This window comes from Gorilla gorilla, chromosome 11, assembly GCF_029281585.2.
Source record: "Gorilla gorilla gorilla isolate KB3781 chromosome 11, NHGRI_mGorGor1-v2.1_pri, whole genome shotgun sequence".
Taxonomy (NCBI): Eukaryota; Metazoa; Chordata; class Mammalia; order Primates; family Hominidae; genus Gorilla; species Gorilla gorilla.
Window position 1 is genome coordinate 84,891,342 of NC_073235.2, and position 16,108 is coordinate 84,907,449.

The 16,108-nt window shown below is 36.4% G+C and overlaps 1 protein-coding gene across 21 annotated transcripts in view; it reads right to left on the bottom strand.

The window, feature by feature from the left end:
• The window catches only part of PDE1A (phosphodiesterase 1A), a 462,136-nt gene that overhangs the window by 276,634 nt on the left and 169,394 nt on the right, over positions 1 to 16,108 (bottom strand). For 4 of the 21 annotated variants that reach the window (XM_063695034.1, XM_063695033.1, XM_055380343.2 and 1 more), the window contains exon 1: positions 5,488 to 6,364. The exons of 11 other annotated variants lie outside the window; for them this stretch is intronic. In XM_063695034.1, coding sequence (XP_063551104.1) covers positions 5,488 to 5,540 — 53 coding nt within the window. In that variant the 5' untranslated portion in view covers positions 5,541 to 6,364. Of the gene's footprint in view, positions 1 to 5,487; positions 6,365 to 16,108 lie in introns of those variants that run through there. 6 more of the 21 variants (XM_063695037.1, XM_055380346.2, XM_055380348.2 and 3 more) reach the window with 4 other exon arrangements.

The window sequence follows — 16,108 nt, forward strand, 5'->3', positions numbered from 1 at the left end:
CCCCTCTGCCCAGCCACCACCCCGTCTGGGAGGTGTACCCAACAGCTCATTGAGAACGGGCCATGAAGACAATCGCGGTTTTGTGGAATAGAAAGGGGAGAAAGATGGGGAAAAGATTGGGAAATCGGATGGTTGCCGTGTCTGTGTAGAAAGAGGTAGACATGGGAGACTTCATTTTGTTCTGTACTAAGAAAAATTCTTCTGCCTTGGGATCCTGTTGATCTGTGACCTTACCCCCAACCCTGTGCTCTCTGAAACATGTGCTGTATCCACTCAGGGTTGAATGGATTAAGGGCGGTGCAAGACGTGCTTTGTTAACCAGATGCTTGAAGGCAGCATGCTCGTTAAGAGTCATCACCACTCCCTAATCTCAAGTACCCAGGGACACAAACACTGCGGAAGGCCGCAAGGTCCTCTGCCTAGGAAAACCAGAGAACTTTCTTCACTTGTTTATCTGCTGACCTTCCCTCCACTATTGTCCTGTGACCCTGCCAAATCCCCCTCTGCAAGAAACATCCAAGAATGATCAATAAAAAATAAAAAATAAAAATAAAAAAAATAAAAAAAATAAAAAATTAGAGCTACTTTTATCACAACTGGAAAAATAACAAGGCACTGTAATGTCTGAAATTTTCTTTCATGGTAAACATTATCTGCCTTACACTCAAATGTGTTTATTTGTTTTCCTTTGCTCTTGGTAATACACTTCAAAAATCAGTAAGTTACTAACAGCAATAGGTATTAACCATACCCATTAGGTCCACAAACAAAATTAGGATGTGCTTTTCTTTTTCTAGGCTTTCCTATTTCATCCCACTGCTTTCTCCATTATTAAATGAAGAAAATATGCCTGCCAAATACACACTCAGAACTCCTCTGCTAACAGATACTTGTGAAAATAAAGCTTCTGAGAAGACGTAAAGAGAAGAAACAGTGTGATCTAAATGCTGTGAAGATCCCAATATGACGTTCACTAGTCTTGAAACCTGGCTGCCTTTAGTGTCTTCGATCCTGGATGTACAGACTTGTTCTCAATTACAGGCCTAATAAGGAACTATTTGCATGATTTTGTTTGTGGCTTTTTAGTTTTATTTCTAATGGAAAATTACCACAAAAGTGACCTAATCACTTTTGAACCATGAAAGAGCTTCAAAAGGTTGTCAGTTCCAAAGAACACTAAAGTTTAACATATAAGAATCATTTCAATTTACTTTTTAAATTCATTTTTTCACTGCCTACTTCTGGAAAGAATTTGGAGAGACAAACGGGGAAAATGCACATATAATAGAATTTGATAAAACAAAATATCAAGTAAGAGAAAATAATTGTAACAAAAGCCCAGGCTTAAATGGTTTGAGGCAGTGAAATTCAGAAAAATACTTTTACTGGTGCAATTTTACTAGAAGAAACAGATTTTTCTTGGCCTCATAGTCTAAGGTTGATTTATCACAAGGGAATACAGAAAGTTTATTAAGCAAGATGAGTATGCAATAAGGTGGAAATGTCTTCAACAATTATTTTACTAAAGTTACATAAAGATCCTTCATTTGAATGTGTTACATCATTTAATATTAAAACACAAATTAATGAATATAGTCATATAGAGATAAATTATTATAATTACCAGAGATAAAGATCTCTGGGAATATAGAAACAAAGGTTTTCAAAAGCCTAAAGGAATGTATCTATGTGAGGTCTCATATATGAAGTGTTGATTCACATCTTGGATTTTAAAGATATATGTACAGTAATTTGTTACATGCCGAGGACCTTAGTATTATTGATTGAAAATATATTAATATACTTTTGTGATTGTGTTTTCTTTCCAGAAAATTATAAAACTCAAAGTATTTCTCTTGAGGAAAAGGAGCATCATGTTTTCTCAATACCAGTCTGAGCTGGAAGAGCCTGTGCAGGCAGAATCACAGTGTGCCCAAAAGGCACTCACCATGCACATATGCTCAGGGCTGGATAGTCTCATTGATGCCACACTTCCACATGATAGCCATAAAGGAGATAATATAAACTCCTGCCTTGGCCATAAAAGAAACTTAGCCTTTCTTCCTTCCCTCATTGACATGATATGAAAATATATACCTAAAATTTCCAAGGAAATTTTTTAAAAAATAGATTTGATAACCTCATGATACGAAAATACATACCTAAAATTTCCAAGGACATTTTTTAAAAAATAGATTTGATAACCTAACTACAGGAAATGATTTGGAATCTTTACTGTAGGAGCCCCAGACATTCTTAGAGGCAGGATCTAAATGATATGTAAGAGTCCTCCCAAGCCTCCTAATATCATAGCCAGCTACAAAATTTCAACGTTCACCATCTACTCCAAAACCTCTCAGTAACTTTTTCCACTTGATGGATGACTTTTGCTTTCTGAAATTTAGGATGATTGTGCTGATGAAAAACTGATTTTAATTAAATCTTGAAAATTAAATTGGAAAAAAAGCTCTTGCTCTCATATCTTTCAGGTCACTTAGGTGTTTAGAATGAGTCATTCCTGAAATCTGTCTCTTCCATTTCAATCTCCCAGGATGTTATCACCTCCTTTATGGCACCCATTGCCTGCCTGTAGCACATTTATCTAGGTATATCCTCAATGATATGTCATGTGAGGGCACATAAGTATTTTTCTCCCCATATCTGAACTCTCAAGCACCATGAACTCAGAAGTGGACACTTGTAGTCAATCAGTGAAGGCCAGGTGACTAGAATTAAAGCTGGAGCTTCAATTATAGGGGAAATTAGCCTGTATATAGAAATTTGGAACTATGTCAATGAGCCAAATATTTAAAAAAAAAAAAAAAAATCCTGGATTAACCTTTCTTTTTTTTTTTTTTTTTTTTTTTTTTTTTGATGGGGTCTCATTCTATAGCCCAACCTGGAGTGCAGTGGCGCAATTTCAGCTCACTGCAACCTCCGCCTCCAGAGCTCAAGCGATTCTCATGCCTCAGCCTCCCAAGTAGCTGGGACTACAGGTGCACACCACCACACCTGGCTAATTTTTTGTATTCTAGTAGAGACGGGGTTTCACCATGTTGCCCAGGGTAGTCACAAACTCCTGAACTCAGGCGATCCACTCACCTTGGCCTCCCAAAGTGCCGGGATTACAGGCATGAGCCACGGCACCCGGCCAAATATTTCTTAATGACTGAAATTTTAAATGAATTACTTTTAAACAGCCAAGATACTATTTTCATAAAATGTCCATTAAGCTTATAACTGGCCCCACTAGCACATAAAATACACTGGTACAGATTTGCCTGTCAAGTGGATTGAGATCCAGTGTGCAAGGCCCCTAGGAAGTGGGGTGCAGTTACAAGTACATACTGAGAAGGAAAGGTCTGGTACATGGGTCTCTGAAAAGTCAGGCTTGAGAAAGATGTCTCAATGTGAGATGCCAGACAGCCTAGGGAAAGCCTAAGAGAACAAGGTGCCTAAGAAAGGAGGCTGACGAAGAAAACGAAGTGAGGCATGAGATAAGAAGCAATGCATCAAAAGCAAGCTTAACCCACTGCCAGCTTCCCTAAAAGTACAACTAGCAATCGGGAAGTCTGTGTTATGGAAATCAGCCCCAAACTTTCTCTGTGCAATTAAGCCTAGTTATTTGAATCTTTTAAGATATTCTCCATCTCCCTTTTCCCTAATCACAATCATAACCTGGTAAAAGCAATGCCAACTGTCAATGTGCCAGATGACCAATAAATCCTGCTCTCACATACAGCTTTAATCTGTTATCAGTCAAAGACCCATTTCTAGACCTACTTGCAACAATTCCCTGGTGAAAGTATGAGAGCACCAGGATCATGAAGCAAATCACTTGAATTTAACAAATTTTATTCTAATTATCTGGGCAAAGAATCTCAGCTTCCACAAAGTTCTATTTTTTATATAAATAAGCACAGAAGTGCAGTTAAGTTGCAATCCACCTTCCCCGTAGCACCTAAGCATATAATTAATTAATTAGGAAGAAATGAGGATTTGGCATAAATCAGTGGTGAAAACCACCTGCTTCAATCCCCACAGCTCTCCAAAGGGGGTAATACAATAAAGATGATGGCTAGGTGGATCTGATTTTATCCAACACATCCTTGCCTTTCCAAACTGCTGTGGGTGCCCTCTGTGAGTTGTGCCTCACTGGTGTTGAGTTTAGAATCATCTGGGCAACTATCATGCCTTTTTGAAGTCGCATGTGCACTTGGGAGAATATAGATACTACATACAATTGGAAGAACTTTTTAGGAAATATGGTAGGTGAATATATTTTGGGGGTCGTTTTAGATTTTTGGTTATTTACCAACATCATTGCATAAGACATAAAAACATATTTAAGTAGAGGGGGATAGTAATATTAAATCCATATATATGAATTTAAATATAATTTATGTTCAAAGGAAGACTTTAAAACAGATTCAAGCTAACGTCTTGTTTTAAGCATTACAAAGGTATAATGTTGCTATTAATAATTCAGTAATAATGTTTAATCAGTAAAAATGGCCACATTTTATATAATTATATTCCTCGAGGTCTACTCATTCATTATGTAGAAACCACAGAGAAATTTTGCTCATACGTTTTATCATCCTGTATTTAATTCCAGACAAAAAGCAGTGGTTGCAACTTGACTTTAACATTGCTAACATGTAGTATCTCTGCTTTATCTAGAATATTATTTTGTGGAAAGGCAAAACTGATATATAACTGACTTTCTTAAAAATCTTCTGTTTTGAGGGGCAAAAATAGGGTTCAATTTCTAGATACTTTTAAATTATTTTTTATTTTAAATTGTAAAGTACATAATAGGTAACTAAAGAATCCAGAATTAAAGAGTCAATGAAGAAACAGCTGCTTTCTTAAAGAAAGGGTGTACCTCCCTCCAAAATTAAACTTTAGCTCAATCCATTATACTGTATCTACATTTTGCCTGGTCACAGATTCCACCACAGTGTAAAATTTTTCCTATCACCCTGTTGTTTCTTTAACTGCTGGTCTGATATTCCTAAGCAAGCTGTAAAATGTGCACTCTAGTAAAGTAGCTATCAAGTTCAAATTTATCTCCCGACACTTAACTCCAGAAAGGTGTAGTATTCACAGCAGTGAAACACTACCCTTGCCTGTAATCAGTTGAAAGAACTAAGCACAACGTTTCCTATTTAGAGGGCTGTGCAACAGCCTACAGAAACAGCTAGAGATTGCATAACGTTTCCAAAGTTTTTCCAGTACTATGTCATTTATGTGTTTGAACAGTTAAGATTTTTTAAAATGTATTTTCAGGAGTTGATAAGAGTTTGTGCACAAAGTTTCAGAAAACAGAAAATAAAAAGGCTCCCTCAGTATGCCTGAAGTTAAACTTTAAGCACTCTTGATTGCTCTGCTGTAGCTTAGTGGCAGAATCCTCAAATTAAGGATGAAGGGAGAAACTATTGTTCCTGACAGCCCTAGAGCCACCTGGGATGTAGCATTACTTACCTAAAGATGGGTCTTTGGAGATGTTTCTTCCTGATTGTGACATGGTCATCCATTTAAAGGTGAAGGTTTAACTTCTTCCTGGAAACCACTCTAGAAACTCCAGAGAGCAAATGTGGAAGCTTATCCTGATCTATTGTGCTGCAAGGAGCCCAGAAAGAAAAAGTAGTTTCCTCTTTCTCTTTTTGGGTGCTGGGAGAAAACTTCCCTGCTCTCTGCCAGCTGAGCAGTGTGTCCATAGAGGCCACATAAGACAGGCACGTTGGGGCACTCCCCCACAGAGCAGGGTGTGCAAAAACCACCAAGAGTCACGTTGATCCAGGCAAGAGAAGTGCACGGGACCCTCCGAAACAGAACAAAACAAACAGAAAACTTCCTACCCCAGTGTCATCCAGGTAGGAACTCCCTAAGTTATTGCAGCCATGAGAGCTCTCCTTCCACATGCTGGTCAAGCTCCGAAAGCCTAAGTCCCTCCCTGTCTTTAAAACAGACTGTTCTGAGGCTCAACTTTTTTTCTTCAAAATAAAAGTTGTACAGCTGGTTCAGCAGCCCCATATGAGTACCCTCTGAAAGTTTGTTCTCTTAAAATAAGAACTGTATACAAATTAATGAAGAAAGATAGGCTCGGGTTGCATGGCTGGCTCTGCTTCAGATTATAATTATTTTACAATCTTGCTTGTATTCATGCTGGCTGAAGTGTGGAGACGGCTCATCATTTTTAGCACTTATAATCTAATAACCTCCTCTTGGCTGAAGTTGAAGATGCCATATCAACTGATAGAAGCCCATGCGAAGCTGACCAGAGCTACAAAAGTTAGAAAAACAAAAATTGCTAATTTCTACTGGTGACATTATACCCAGATGTCTGTACCCAAATGTGGTTTCCAACTAAGAGGAAACATCTCTTGCAAAAAAGAGATGGAAACACACACACACATCCACATGCTTTTTTTTTTTTAACAAAAAGCCCCTCCAGAGTGCCTGGGAGCCTATGGTTTATATATTATGTGATGAAATTTGGATTTATAAAAGTAAAAGGAAAGAAAAGAAGGTATAAAAGAATTTGTGAACAGCTGAAAATAAATGATATTAAAAATTGTTTTCTTTTAGAAGACAGATTTACACTGCGGGAACTCTTATTCTAGCTCCAGATAAAGGGAATGCTCGTATTTTAATGTAACTTATTTTGGAGACCTTCCTGTATTTGAATCACTAACAAAGTTCCTATTCAGTCAATAATGTCATAAGATTCCAGGTCAGAGATTTGTAATAAACTAAATCATTTCAAAGCATGATTAGAATGTTTTTAATATATACATGTAATAAAAAGGGAAAAATGAGTAACATGCATGCCTTTAGTTGAATGATCCATAAAAATAAAGATCAAATGTCACGAAGGAGGATACAATCTGTAGTTATTGGCACTCTCCAAATACTTCCAGGGAGAAAGATCACCTTTTTATTTTCCTCCCTGAGGAGAGATAAGGAAGGAGAAGAGAGTTATAAGGGAATCATGGATTTTATCGAGCCGTTCTAATCCAAACTAGGAAATGTAATCATTCTGAGAGCATTGAACTAAAAATAAAATAAATGGGTTCTAGTCCTAGTTCTATTGTAAATATGTCGGGCCATTGTGGGCAAATTTCTTGACCTGTCTGAGACCATTTTCTTGTTTGTAAAATGAAATTATAATATTAATTGAATTCTATATTTCTTTCCAGCTTTAATGGTACTATCATGTTATTTCTAAATCTGATTCGCCTGCTTCTTGCAAAGAAACTGCCATAGAAGTTATGATGCCTGATACTTCAAAAACTACACACTTATTATGTACTGTTATAAATAAACAAGGAAGCTATAAATAAAAAGATGATTTTATATTATAACATATTTATATAGATATTACATAGTTATGTAGTGACATCTATGTCACTGTTCTCTTTATGATCAATAAGTACCAATGATAAATTCACATGTGTGCTATACAGCAGTTAAATATACAGACCATGTATAAACAAACTTAGATGCAGATCTTTGAAGCAGATGCTTTATCATTACCATATGCTTTGGCTTTCTTTGTATTTAGGAAAGCACATAAGAAATAACACATTGTACAGGTCTTCTGGGAGGGATTTTGCATTTGTGGGTAGCATTCAATTTCTGTAGTCATGGTTTACCTATATTACCATTAATATAGCATAAATCTTCCTCCTGAGGGAAAATTCAAGAAAATAATAAGCCCATCAACTTTTAAAAATTAACTTTCATTTTGTCTTCTTTTGAATTGGAAATGTGAGACAATTTCTACATGAACACAATGGAGAGAACTCAACATAAATACTAATAAACATCTAGCCAAGGTACAGTTCAAACGGCAAGCAAGTATGAAATATAGCTTGAAGTCCAAAGGCTTGATTACCAGCTGAAGAATCCGAAAGTTGTTAATCATAGGAAATCCATAACATACTTCATTACCTTAGGTTTATATTCTTTTTTCTTTCTGTGATTAAGTTAGAAAGTTTAGATTCACTTTATGGAAAGCACTATATTTAAAACCAATCTGAGACCCTATAAAGCATTCAGATGATACCAGTAAATTAAATATTCACTGGGCACAAAGAAAAATATGTATTTCTTAAATGTTTTTATTAGCTTTTTCTCAAAGAACATTTAAATTTAACTTTGGAAAAAAGTTGGCTTTATCAACTTATTCAACTTTAATGTAGTATTCAATAAGACATAAAGATTTCATGATTATTAATTAAATTACAAAAATATATTCCTTACATTAACACAACTGTAGTGTGCAAAATACTAAAATATATGGCATAAATAAAAAGGCCAAGTCTTCTATACAATAGACTATAATTTATTATGAATAGTTTTTTTCCTGAGGGGGGTCAGAAAGGGTGTTTTTATTTTTCCTGTTGTGGAAAAACAAAGTCAGGCTGACTTAGTCTAACACGTTCACACACATACCCTACCCGACTCCGTGCTGTTAGAAACTGTCCTAACTGGTGCTCAATAAATATGTTAATTTTCTAAAACACAAACCAGCTGAAACACACCAAGAATTCCATCTAACCAACTCATTTTGTGTGACAAAACACATAGATCAACCCATGTGACTTTTCCAACCAAAAGGACCCTAAGAGTGTCATGGTATTTTCTATTAAGCATCACGGAGGAAAGGTAAGTTTTCTTTTCCTGATTTTCTTCATTGTTATAGTCTGGCTGTGTTTGTAATACACAAGTGCCAAAGCATGCAATGGCAAAAAGGTCATTTGATATTATGCCATCCCAAGCACTGGAAAATGCATGGGTCTGCAGGTTCTCAGTTTAACCATGTAAGTCTAGTCAAATAGCACGTGAGACCACATGTGTGTTCTTTTTGTTAAACAACATTTAATTAAACACAATGTTACAAGTTATATATTTTAATGAGCTTCAAATTAAGTGCAGGAGGGAAACGAAAATGCAAGAAAGAAAGGATTAGATGGCATTTTAGGTTTTACCATGACACATATATGATATTATCTTAATTTAAAAAAAACACAACACTGCTTCTTTTACTCTTCCTTCTCTACCATTCACCAAAATTAAAGCTAACCTTGTGTATGATTAGAGTACCTCACACACCTAAACTCAGTTTAGTTGTTGCCAATCTTTTCTCTTTTTTGACATATCATACATGAAAGATAAAGTGTGCATGTGATCCTCCCCCAGGAAAGTTCCAAGGTCTTGCTAAAACCATGAAGAGTAAAATGTGGGCATTAAATGCAAACACTACTATAATTTTCATTTGTCATAACTAGGAATATCACATCAATAAAGTGGAACACCACTTGGTCAATTACACCATGAGATAAATGGCAGGGTGTAAATTCTTCCTCATAAACTAACCATAACTTTACCGCTTTACCTCTAGAGGAAAAACTACTGCATATAAGTGAGTGAGAGTAGAATCATTTTCGAGATAACTTAAATCTGATTTATCCTTCCAAGGTAAGTCATTCACAACTCTCAGCATTTTGTTCATTCTTTGTAACACATTTCTTGCTACAAGTTTTACAACTAAGAAGCTAGTAGATACATGATAGAGCTGGGATTTGAACTCAGATGTCTCATTCCTGAGCCCAAGCTTTTCCTCCTTACAGCAGGCTGTCATCTTGGCAAGCACTCTGTCTCTGGGGCCACTCAGGATCTTTCTGGGCTGTATTTAACATTCTATTGGGAAAAAGAAGAAACAACTTACCACTCTAGAGAGTTTCTATTCTTCTTCTAACCGCCTACCCTACTCAAGTGTCATAACATTGCCAATTATGTTCCCAATACCTATAAACACCAGCCCTAGAAACATTTCCAAAGGGCCCTGGTTTACTTGATATCAAGGTGAATTGAATAGGCTTATAGATTATCTCCTGCTAAGATATGAATGAAAGTTCTGTTCTATTATAAAGATCCCTAGACTAAGGTCAAAGAACATATATTTAAACCCCAGCTTTAGCGGCAAGTTTCCCTTCAACTCCCCGTATGTCAGTTTCCTCACTAATCAAACTAAGAGGTTGGACCAGATGACCTGTAAGATCCTTTCCAGCTCTAAAATTCTGTGCCTCTCTGACTAACCCTATGATAAAATGTCAAGTTATTTAAATTTAATGTCCAACCAAGAATATACTCTGTAGTCATTTTTAACTCTCCTTAACCACAACAAGGTCATGCATACCACCAGAATACTTTTCATCCCCATTGTTGTAAGATTAAAAATACAGCACACTACTCAAATGTGAAAATAAATTAAAGTATCTTTTTTTAAATTGAGCTGTTTTTTGTTGTTGTTGTTGTTGTTGTTATTTTCCTTATAGCTTCAACCAGGAACTACCCTCACTAAGCTCTGGAAAGGCAGGGATTAGTGTCTGTTGTATTCCCTGTGCATAGTATATAAAAGATGCTCACTGGTTATTTGTTAACTGAATGAATACATGAATAAAGTGATCATTAATGCTATCTCATCATCTTTTTATATAAATACATATTCTTTTTCTAAAAACTCAGTAATATCTGTTAAATGTTTAATCTTTCATATTTCCTCCAGCCCATTGTTTTTCTTCAAGGAGACACCTGAGTTTATAAGGAAGAGGGTTTCTCTGACCTTGAGGTGGCAGGAAAGAGGTGGTCTCAGCCCCAAACCTGCAGGTCCCTGATCTCCTTTATGTCCTCTGGTCTCTGCAACTATGTCCCTTGTCTGTCTTGTCACTTGGTTCCCTGCACACATCTACAGCTAAAATCCAGGGCTTCTCTGATCAGTTGCCTCAGTTTGGGAACCTTGGTCATTTGTCATGGATTGAGCCAATCTCAGCCTTCCTTGTTGCTTCAATATCCTCTAAGTCTCATCCACATCCTCCACCTGGATCTCTATTGAGGCTATTAAACCTTTGGCATCTGTCTAGGACCCCCCAGCCTCCTACTGTGGTCATGGCAGGCTCATGACAGATACACTGCTCCATCTCAGCTAGCTTTTGACATCCTCACAGAGCTAGCAGAACTTCCTGAGACTCCATCCCACACAGGCACTGAGGAAGACTTGGGATTGGCCACACCATACCACCATTTTTACTCTGTCATAGCTAACTCACTAAATCACAGCAAAATTCACTCTGCTTTAGCTTTTCACTTTCAACCAAACCTGCTCCTCCTCTGGGATTTCAGCTTATAGGAAAGAAGTCAAAATACTTTGACCATTTGCACAAAACACCTTCTTTTGGGGGTTCTCTTTTCTGTACTTCATCAGGGCAGAAAAAATGCTTTCCCTATCTTATGTGGCAGAAAATATCTTAATTTATCTCCTGCGTACCTTTCATCCATGGTCTATAACAGACCCAATGTTCAAGTCTACAGCCCTTGATCATGTATATCAGGTAGAGCTTCAGGGATTTAAGAAATAATTTTTGGTGTGAACAAAGTCTGGCTTTCAGAAATATTGTCTTAAAGGGGCTCAAAATTTCCAATTAGGTTTTCAAAACTGGCCCACACCCATGCTTCTGGTCATACACATCAAAATGGAAGATAGACAAATACATTATCACTATATATGATGAAACTTTCTTATTCATTTCATTGGGTGCATAATGAGTACAGCATACCACAATATCCACATTCTGCCTGATCCGGCCCTCGTGTACCTGTACCCTTCATCTCAAAACCCTGACCTTTGGCTCATTCCCCACTACCTGTGCTGGCATTTTGTGCCTTGAACACTTCACGCTCTTATCCTGCTGTTTCTGTACATACTTTTCCTTCTGTTTGAAACGCTTTTCATCCTGCTCATTGCTCAGATATCATTGCAGTGTCCCTCTTCAGAGATGTGACTCTCCTGACAACTCTATTTGAATTTCATGTACCTGTACCTGCACTGTTTTTCCTCCCTCAGCAAGTATCATAATCTGTGTGCATCATAATCTGTTTAATTTTTTATTCACAAATGTATCTGTTCAATGCATGAATAAATCCATTCTTCAGGATACAATAACTGAGGAAAAGATCAGAACATGTAACTTACCCTGACTACTATAAAAATAAACCTAGTCAAGTTATGCCAAAAATATATTTTTCCTTATATATGTGACTGTAAGACCCTAAAAATAGACTCAGTGATCTCTTGTAATGCTTCAAAACATTTTGTAAAACTTACATTCACGTTTCATATTTGCCATTACACTTCTTCAAATCTGGAACTTTACATAAACGAGAGCAAATACAATGGCATCTTGGTCCATGTTGTTCTGCTGTAACAGAATACTTCAGACTAGGTAATTTATAAGGAACAGAAACTCATTTCCTCACAGTTACAGAAGCTGGGAAGTCCAATATCAAGGTGTCAGCCTCTGGTTTAGTGAGGGCCTTTTTACTACATCTTCAGATAGGCAGAAGGCAGAAAGGAAAGCTAATTGAAAATGAAGCCTTTTTTTTTTCCTGAAAGGGCCTTAATCCCCTTAAGTGGGGAGCAGCCCTCCTGGCCTAATCACCTCTTAAAAGTCCCCACCTCTACTACCACACCGAAATCACTTGAATTTTGGAGAGGACACATTCAAACCACAGCAAAGAGAATTGTAAAATTAACAATACAACTGAGAATCACTTTGAAAATGGTTCTCAGCCTCACCAGAAATGTTTTCTACCTCAGGGGAAAATTTTCTATTCACTCAATAGCTTTATACTAGATTCCCTTGACTTGTGTATCAGACTCAGTTCATTGGCCACAAATTCAATAACAAAATACACAAGAATTATTATTTTCTTAGATTAATTAATAATAATGTTCACATTTATAATTTCTAGTGACAGAAAAGCTGTTCCCCAAATTGGCTAACTCCCCGGTCATTTAAATCCATCAGAAACAAGGCTTTCTATGTCACAAAGTAGAAGAAATTCCTCTTTGTCACTGAAGTGTAGGAGCAGGTAGGTTAAAGTTTGATTGGCTCCAATTAGCACTCCCACCAGTTCTCACAGCCTTAAGAGCTGCCCATCAAAAAACTTCCTGTAAGTAGTGTAACATTATATGAAAACATCAACAACAACAACAACAATAGAAATAATTTAAAACAGATTCTCATAGCCAGACATCCGTTGCTCAGTGTGTAATCAACGAACGTACAAATCTACTATTAAAGGAAATGGCTTTTGTATAATAGGTAGTTAAAGGAACATTGCAAAAAGAAGTCTCCTTAATATAAAATTCTCTTTGAGTCAGAGGTCTAAACAGGAGATGGCTGAACAGGGGTTCGAAGGATGAATAGATATTCAACTAGCAGGATAAGAAGAAGAGCAAGCAGAGTGTTTCACAAGCCCTAAGTACCATGCAATAATACGTGATTTCAAGTGCACATGGTGGGTGAAGCAGTGTGGTGTCAGTCATGCGGCATTCGCCTGCAGAGTTACAGAGGCTCACACCATCACATAAAAAGAGGGGCTGTAATTAGGGAAGTGATCCATGTGATATCAAAGTTTAAAAGCATCTGATTCAGAGGTTTCCATTACTCCCCAAACATGCCAAAAATATTCTTATCTGCAATTCTTCAGTCAGTGGAAAGCTGTTCAAAAGTAGCTGCATACTGAGACTTGGTTAGTTTCTCTGAAACTCTGAAGTCCATCACAAAATCAACAACCTAACTTCAATATTGAGTCCTCCTTACCAGCTTTCCTCCATATTTTAAGTTTGGCTTCAATATGATGCTAAATTGGATTAGCAATTTTTTTAAGTCTGCTTAAGCTTTCAGTAATGCTTATGAATAAATGTTCAGAAATACAACCAAGAAATGAATTGAATCAATGTCAGTAATGGAAAATTCCTAAATGCTAAACTATTGGCTTCTCTAAGCTTTGAGAATTAGACAGCAATAGAGATAATCATGACTCATGCTGACTGAGTAGAACCATCCACTGACTTTGCCAGACTTCCAACAGTGTGTTTGGTAAGGTTCTGTGTAAATAATCCAAATGTATAGAAATAGGTTACAACACTTATTACCTTTCTAAAATAAAAATGAGTTATTAACAGAGAAAATCAATATCACATATATTTGTACCCTCACTCCTTAAAAAACTCATTCTAGTTTCAGCTTTTCTCTTCGCTTCTATGGAATACTCCCTCCACTCCAAGTGCACTGTAATAATCTATCCTTGGCAATCTCATCTTTGGAATTACTATCTTCTTTTGAATATCAATGTATCATTACTATTAATTGTTCTATGACATGCCATAGTTACCATAATTTTTTTGTACTTTTATTTTATTAAACTCGAAATTCAAATTCCATACAGGATTTAAACTGGTCAGTAGTGCTTTCCCAAGCCCCATACTGGACATATTATTTATTGCATCATCTATTGCATGGCTCGATACCAGAAGAGAATACTGGAAATCAAGTCTATCTTAGAAATGCTGCATCTTTTTCAACATTATGAACCCTCATCTTGCTCTATGGTACTAGAAAATAATAATTCTCCCTCATCTGCTCTTTACATGACCCAATGGAAAATGTGGAGGGAGGAAAGTTGGCATGTGTTTGGCAGTCATTAACTGTGTCAGGTACTATACTTTATATGCCCTGTTTCAGTTAATTCTACATAACACACCCAAAAGGTAGAATCTCATATCTTCATTTCACACTCAAGGCAACTAGACTTTAGAAAAGTTATATAATTTGCCAAAGACTGTATAGTTCGCATATTACAGTAATAGGATTTGAATCCAGTCTTTCTGATGCTGACCTCTTTGTTCTTACTAACATATTGCACTGCCTCTCCATGATCATATTCTTAGTTTTAATAACAGCCTCAAAAAAGCACCTTGGCCAACCATATTTTTAAAATTATAATTCTCTGATAATTTAAATTAAGTTGAACTCTAACAGGAATTGAGACTTGATTTCAGAGACACATTTATCTGGTTTGGGTCAATCTCACAATACAAGCCTTACATGTGGATGGATCAATGAACCATGAAAAGCAGAAGACTAAATATTTGGATGCTTTAAAGTTTAAATTTTGCCATTTGTTTGCTGTATAATCTTCATTGAACAAAAGTTGATAAACAAAACTTCTGGTCAAAACATCACTGAGAAACTCTTGGGGAAAAAATCAGATTAGTAAATGTGCAAATGAAGTTGTGATATATATCCCCAACATACAGAATGGGTCTCCAACACAAAGGTGTGTCTGTAAGGTAATTTTCTCTTTGAAATCCTATTTGCAACCACCCAAATCGTAAAAATAATTAATTGATTAATTAAAACTCTCTACCTTTTTTCTAAATCACTTCATAAGATGTTTCACCTTCACTGAAAAGGCTAGATAGGCTCCATTCATAGACTTGTAAAGCTAAGAGTTACCTATGAAATGACCTAGCCCCTATATCCAATAAAAGAGCTGTTGCCATTACAGAGCACATATGTACCAGGCACTGCTGAGGATTCTACAGAACCTATTACACTGAATTCCCCAGATGAAAATATGGGATAATATTAGTATCCTAATTTTAGGGATAGCTAATATTGTACAGCTGGGACTGACAAAGCAAAGGTTTGAACCTGGGACTGCTTTTCACCAGAGTCCACAGAATTAATTATTAGTGCCTTGTAAGGTTGGGTCCATCTAATATGATTCACTTTGATTCTTTCTCTCTGTTTCTTACAATCATTTTATATTTTTATCTTCACTCTTTTCTTTTGCTCTGTTTCATAAATAATTTTCTTTTCCAGTGATAAGCATCAAGTGTATTATTAACTAGTTCTTACCTTAAATTTATGGAGATTCTGAATTCACTTCTCTTGGTTGTTCTGCAAATACAGAACATTGCTGCTGTTTTGAATGTACACATTGTTTCAGTATAGTTCATGAACATCAATTTTTTGACCTTGAGGTAATGAGTTATTTGTTATAAATAGAATCATAGACTTCTGGAATCTGAAGGGATTTTCAAGGTCAAGTTATTCACCTTCCTAGCCATTACAGAATTCCTCTTGTTTTTCCTCTCAGAGAGCACTTACCTCTCAAGTATCACTGAGCTGGTAAAAGTAAATCTACTGTTCCCCTGATCTCCAAATTTAAGACCTCTCATAATATG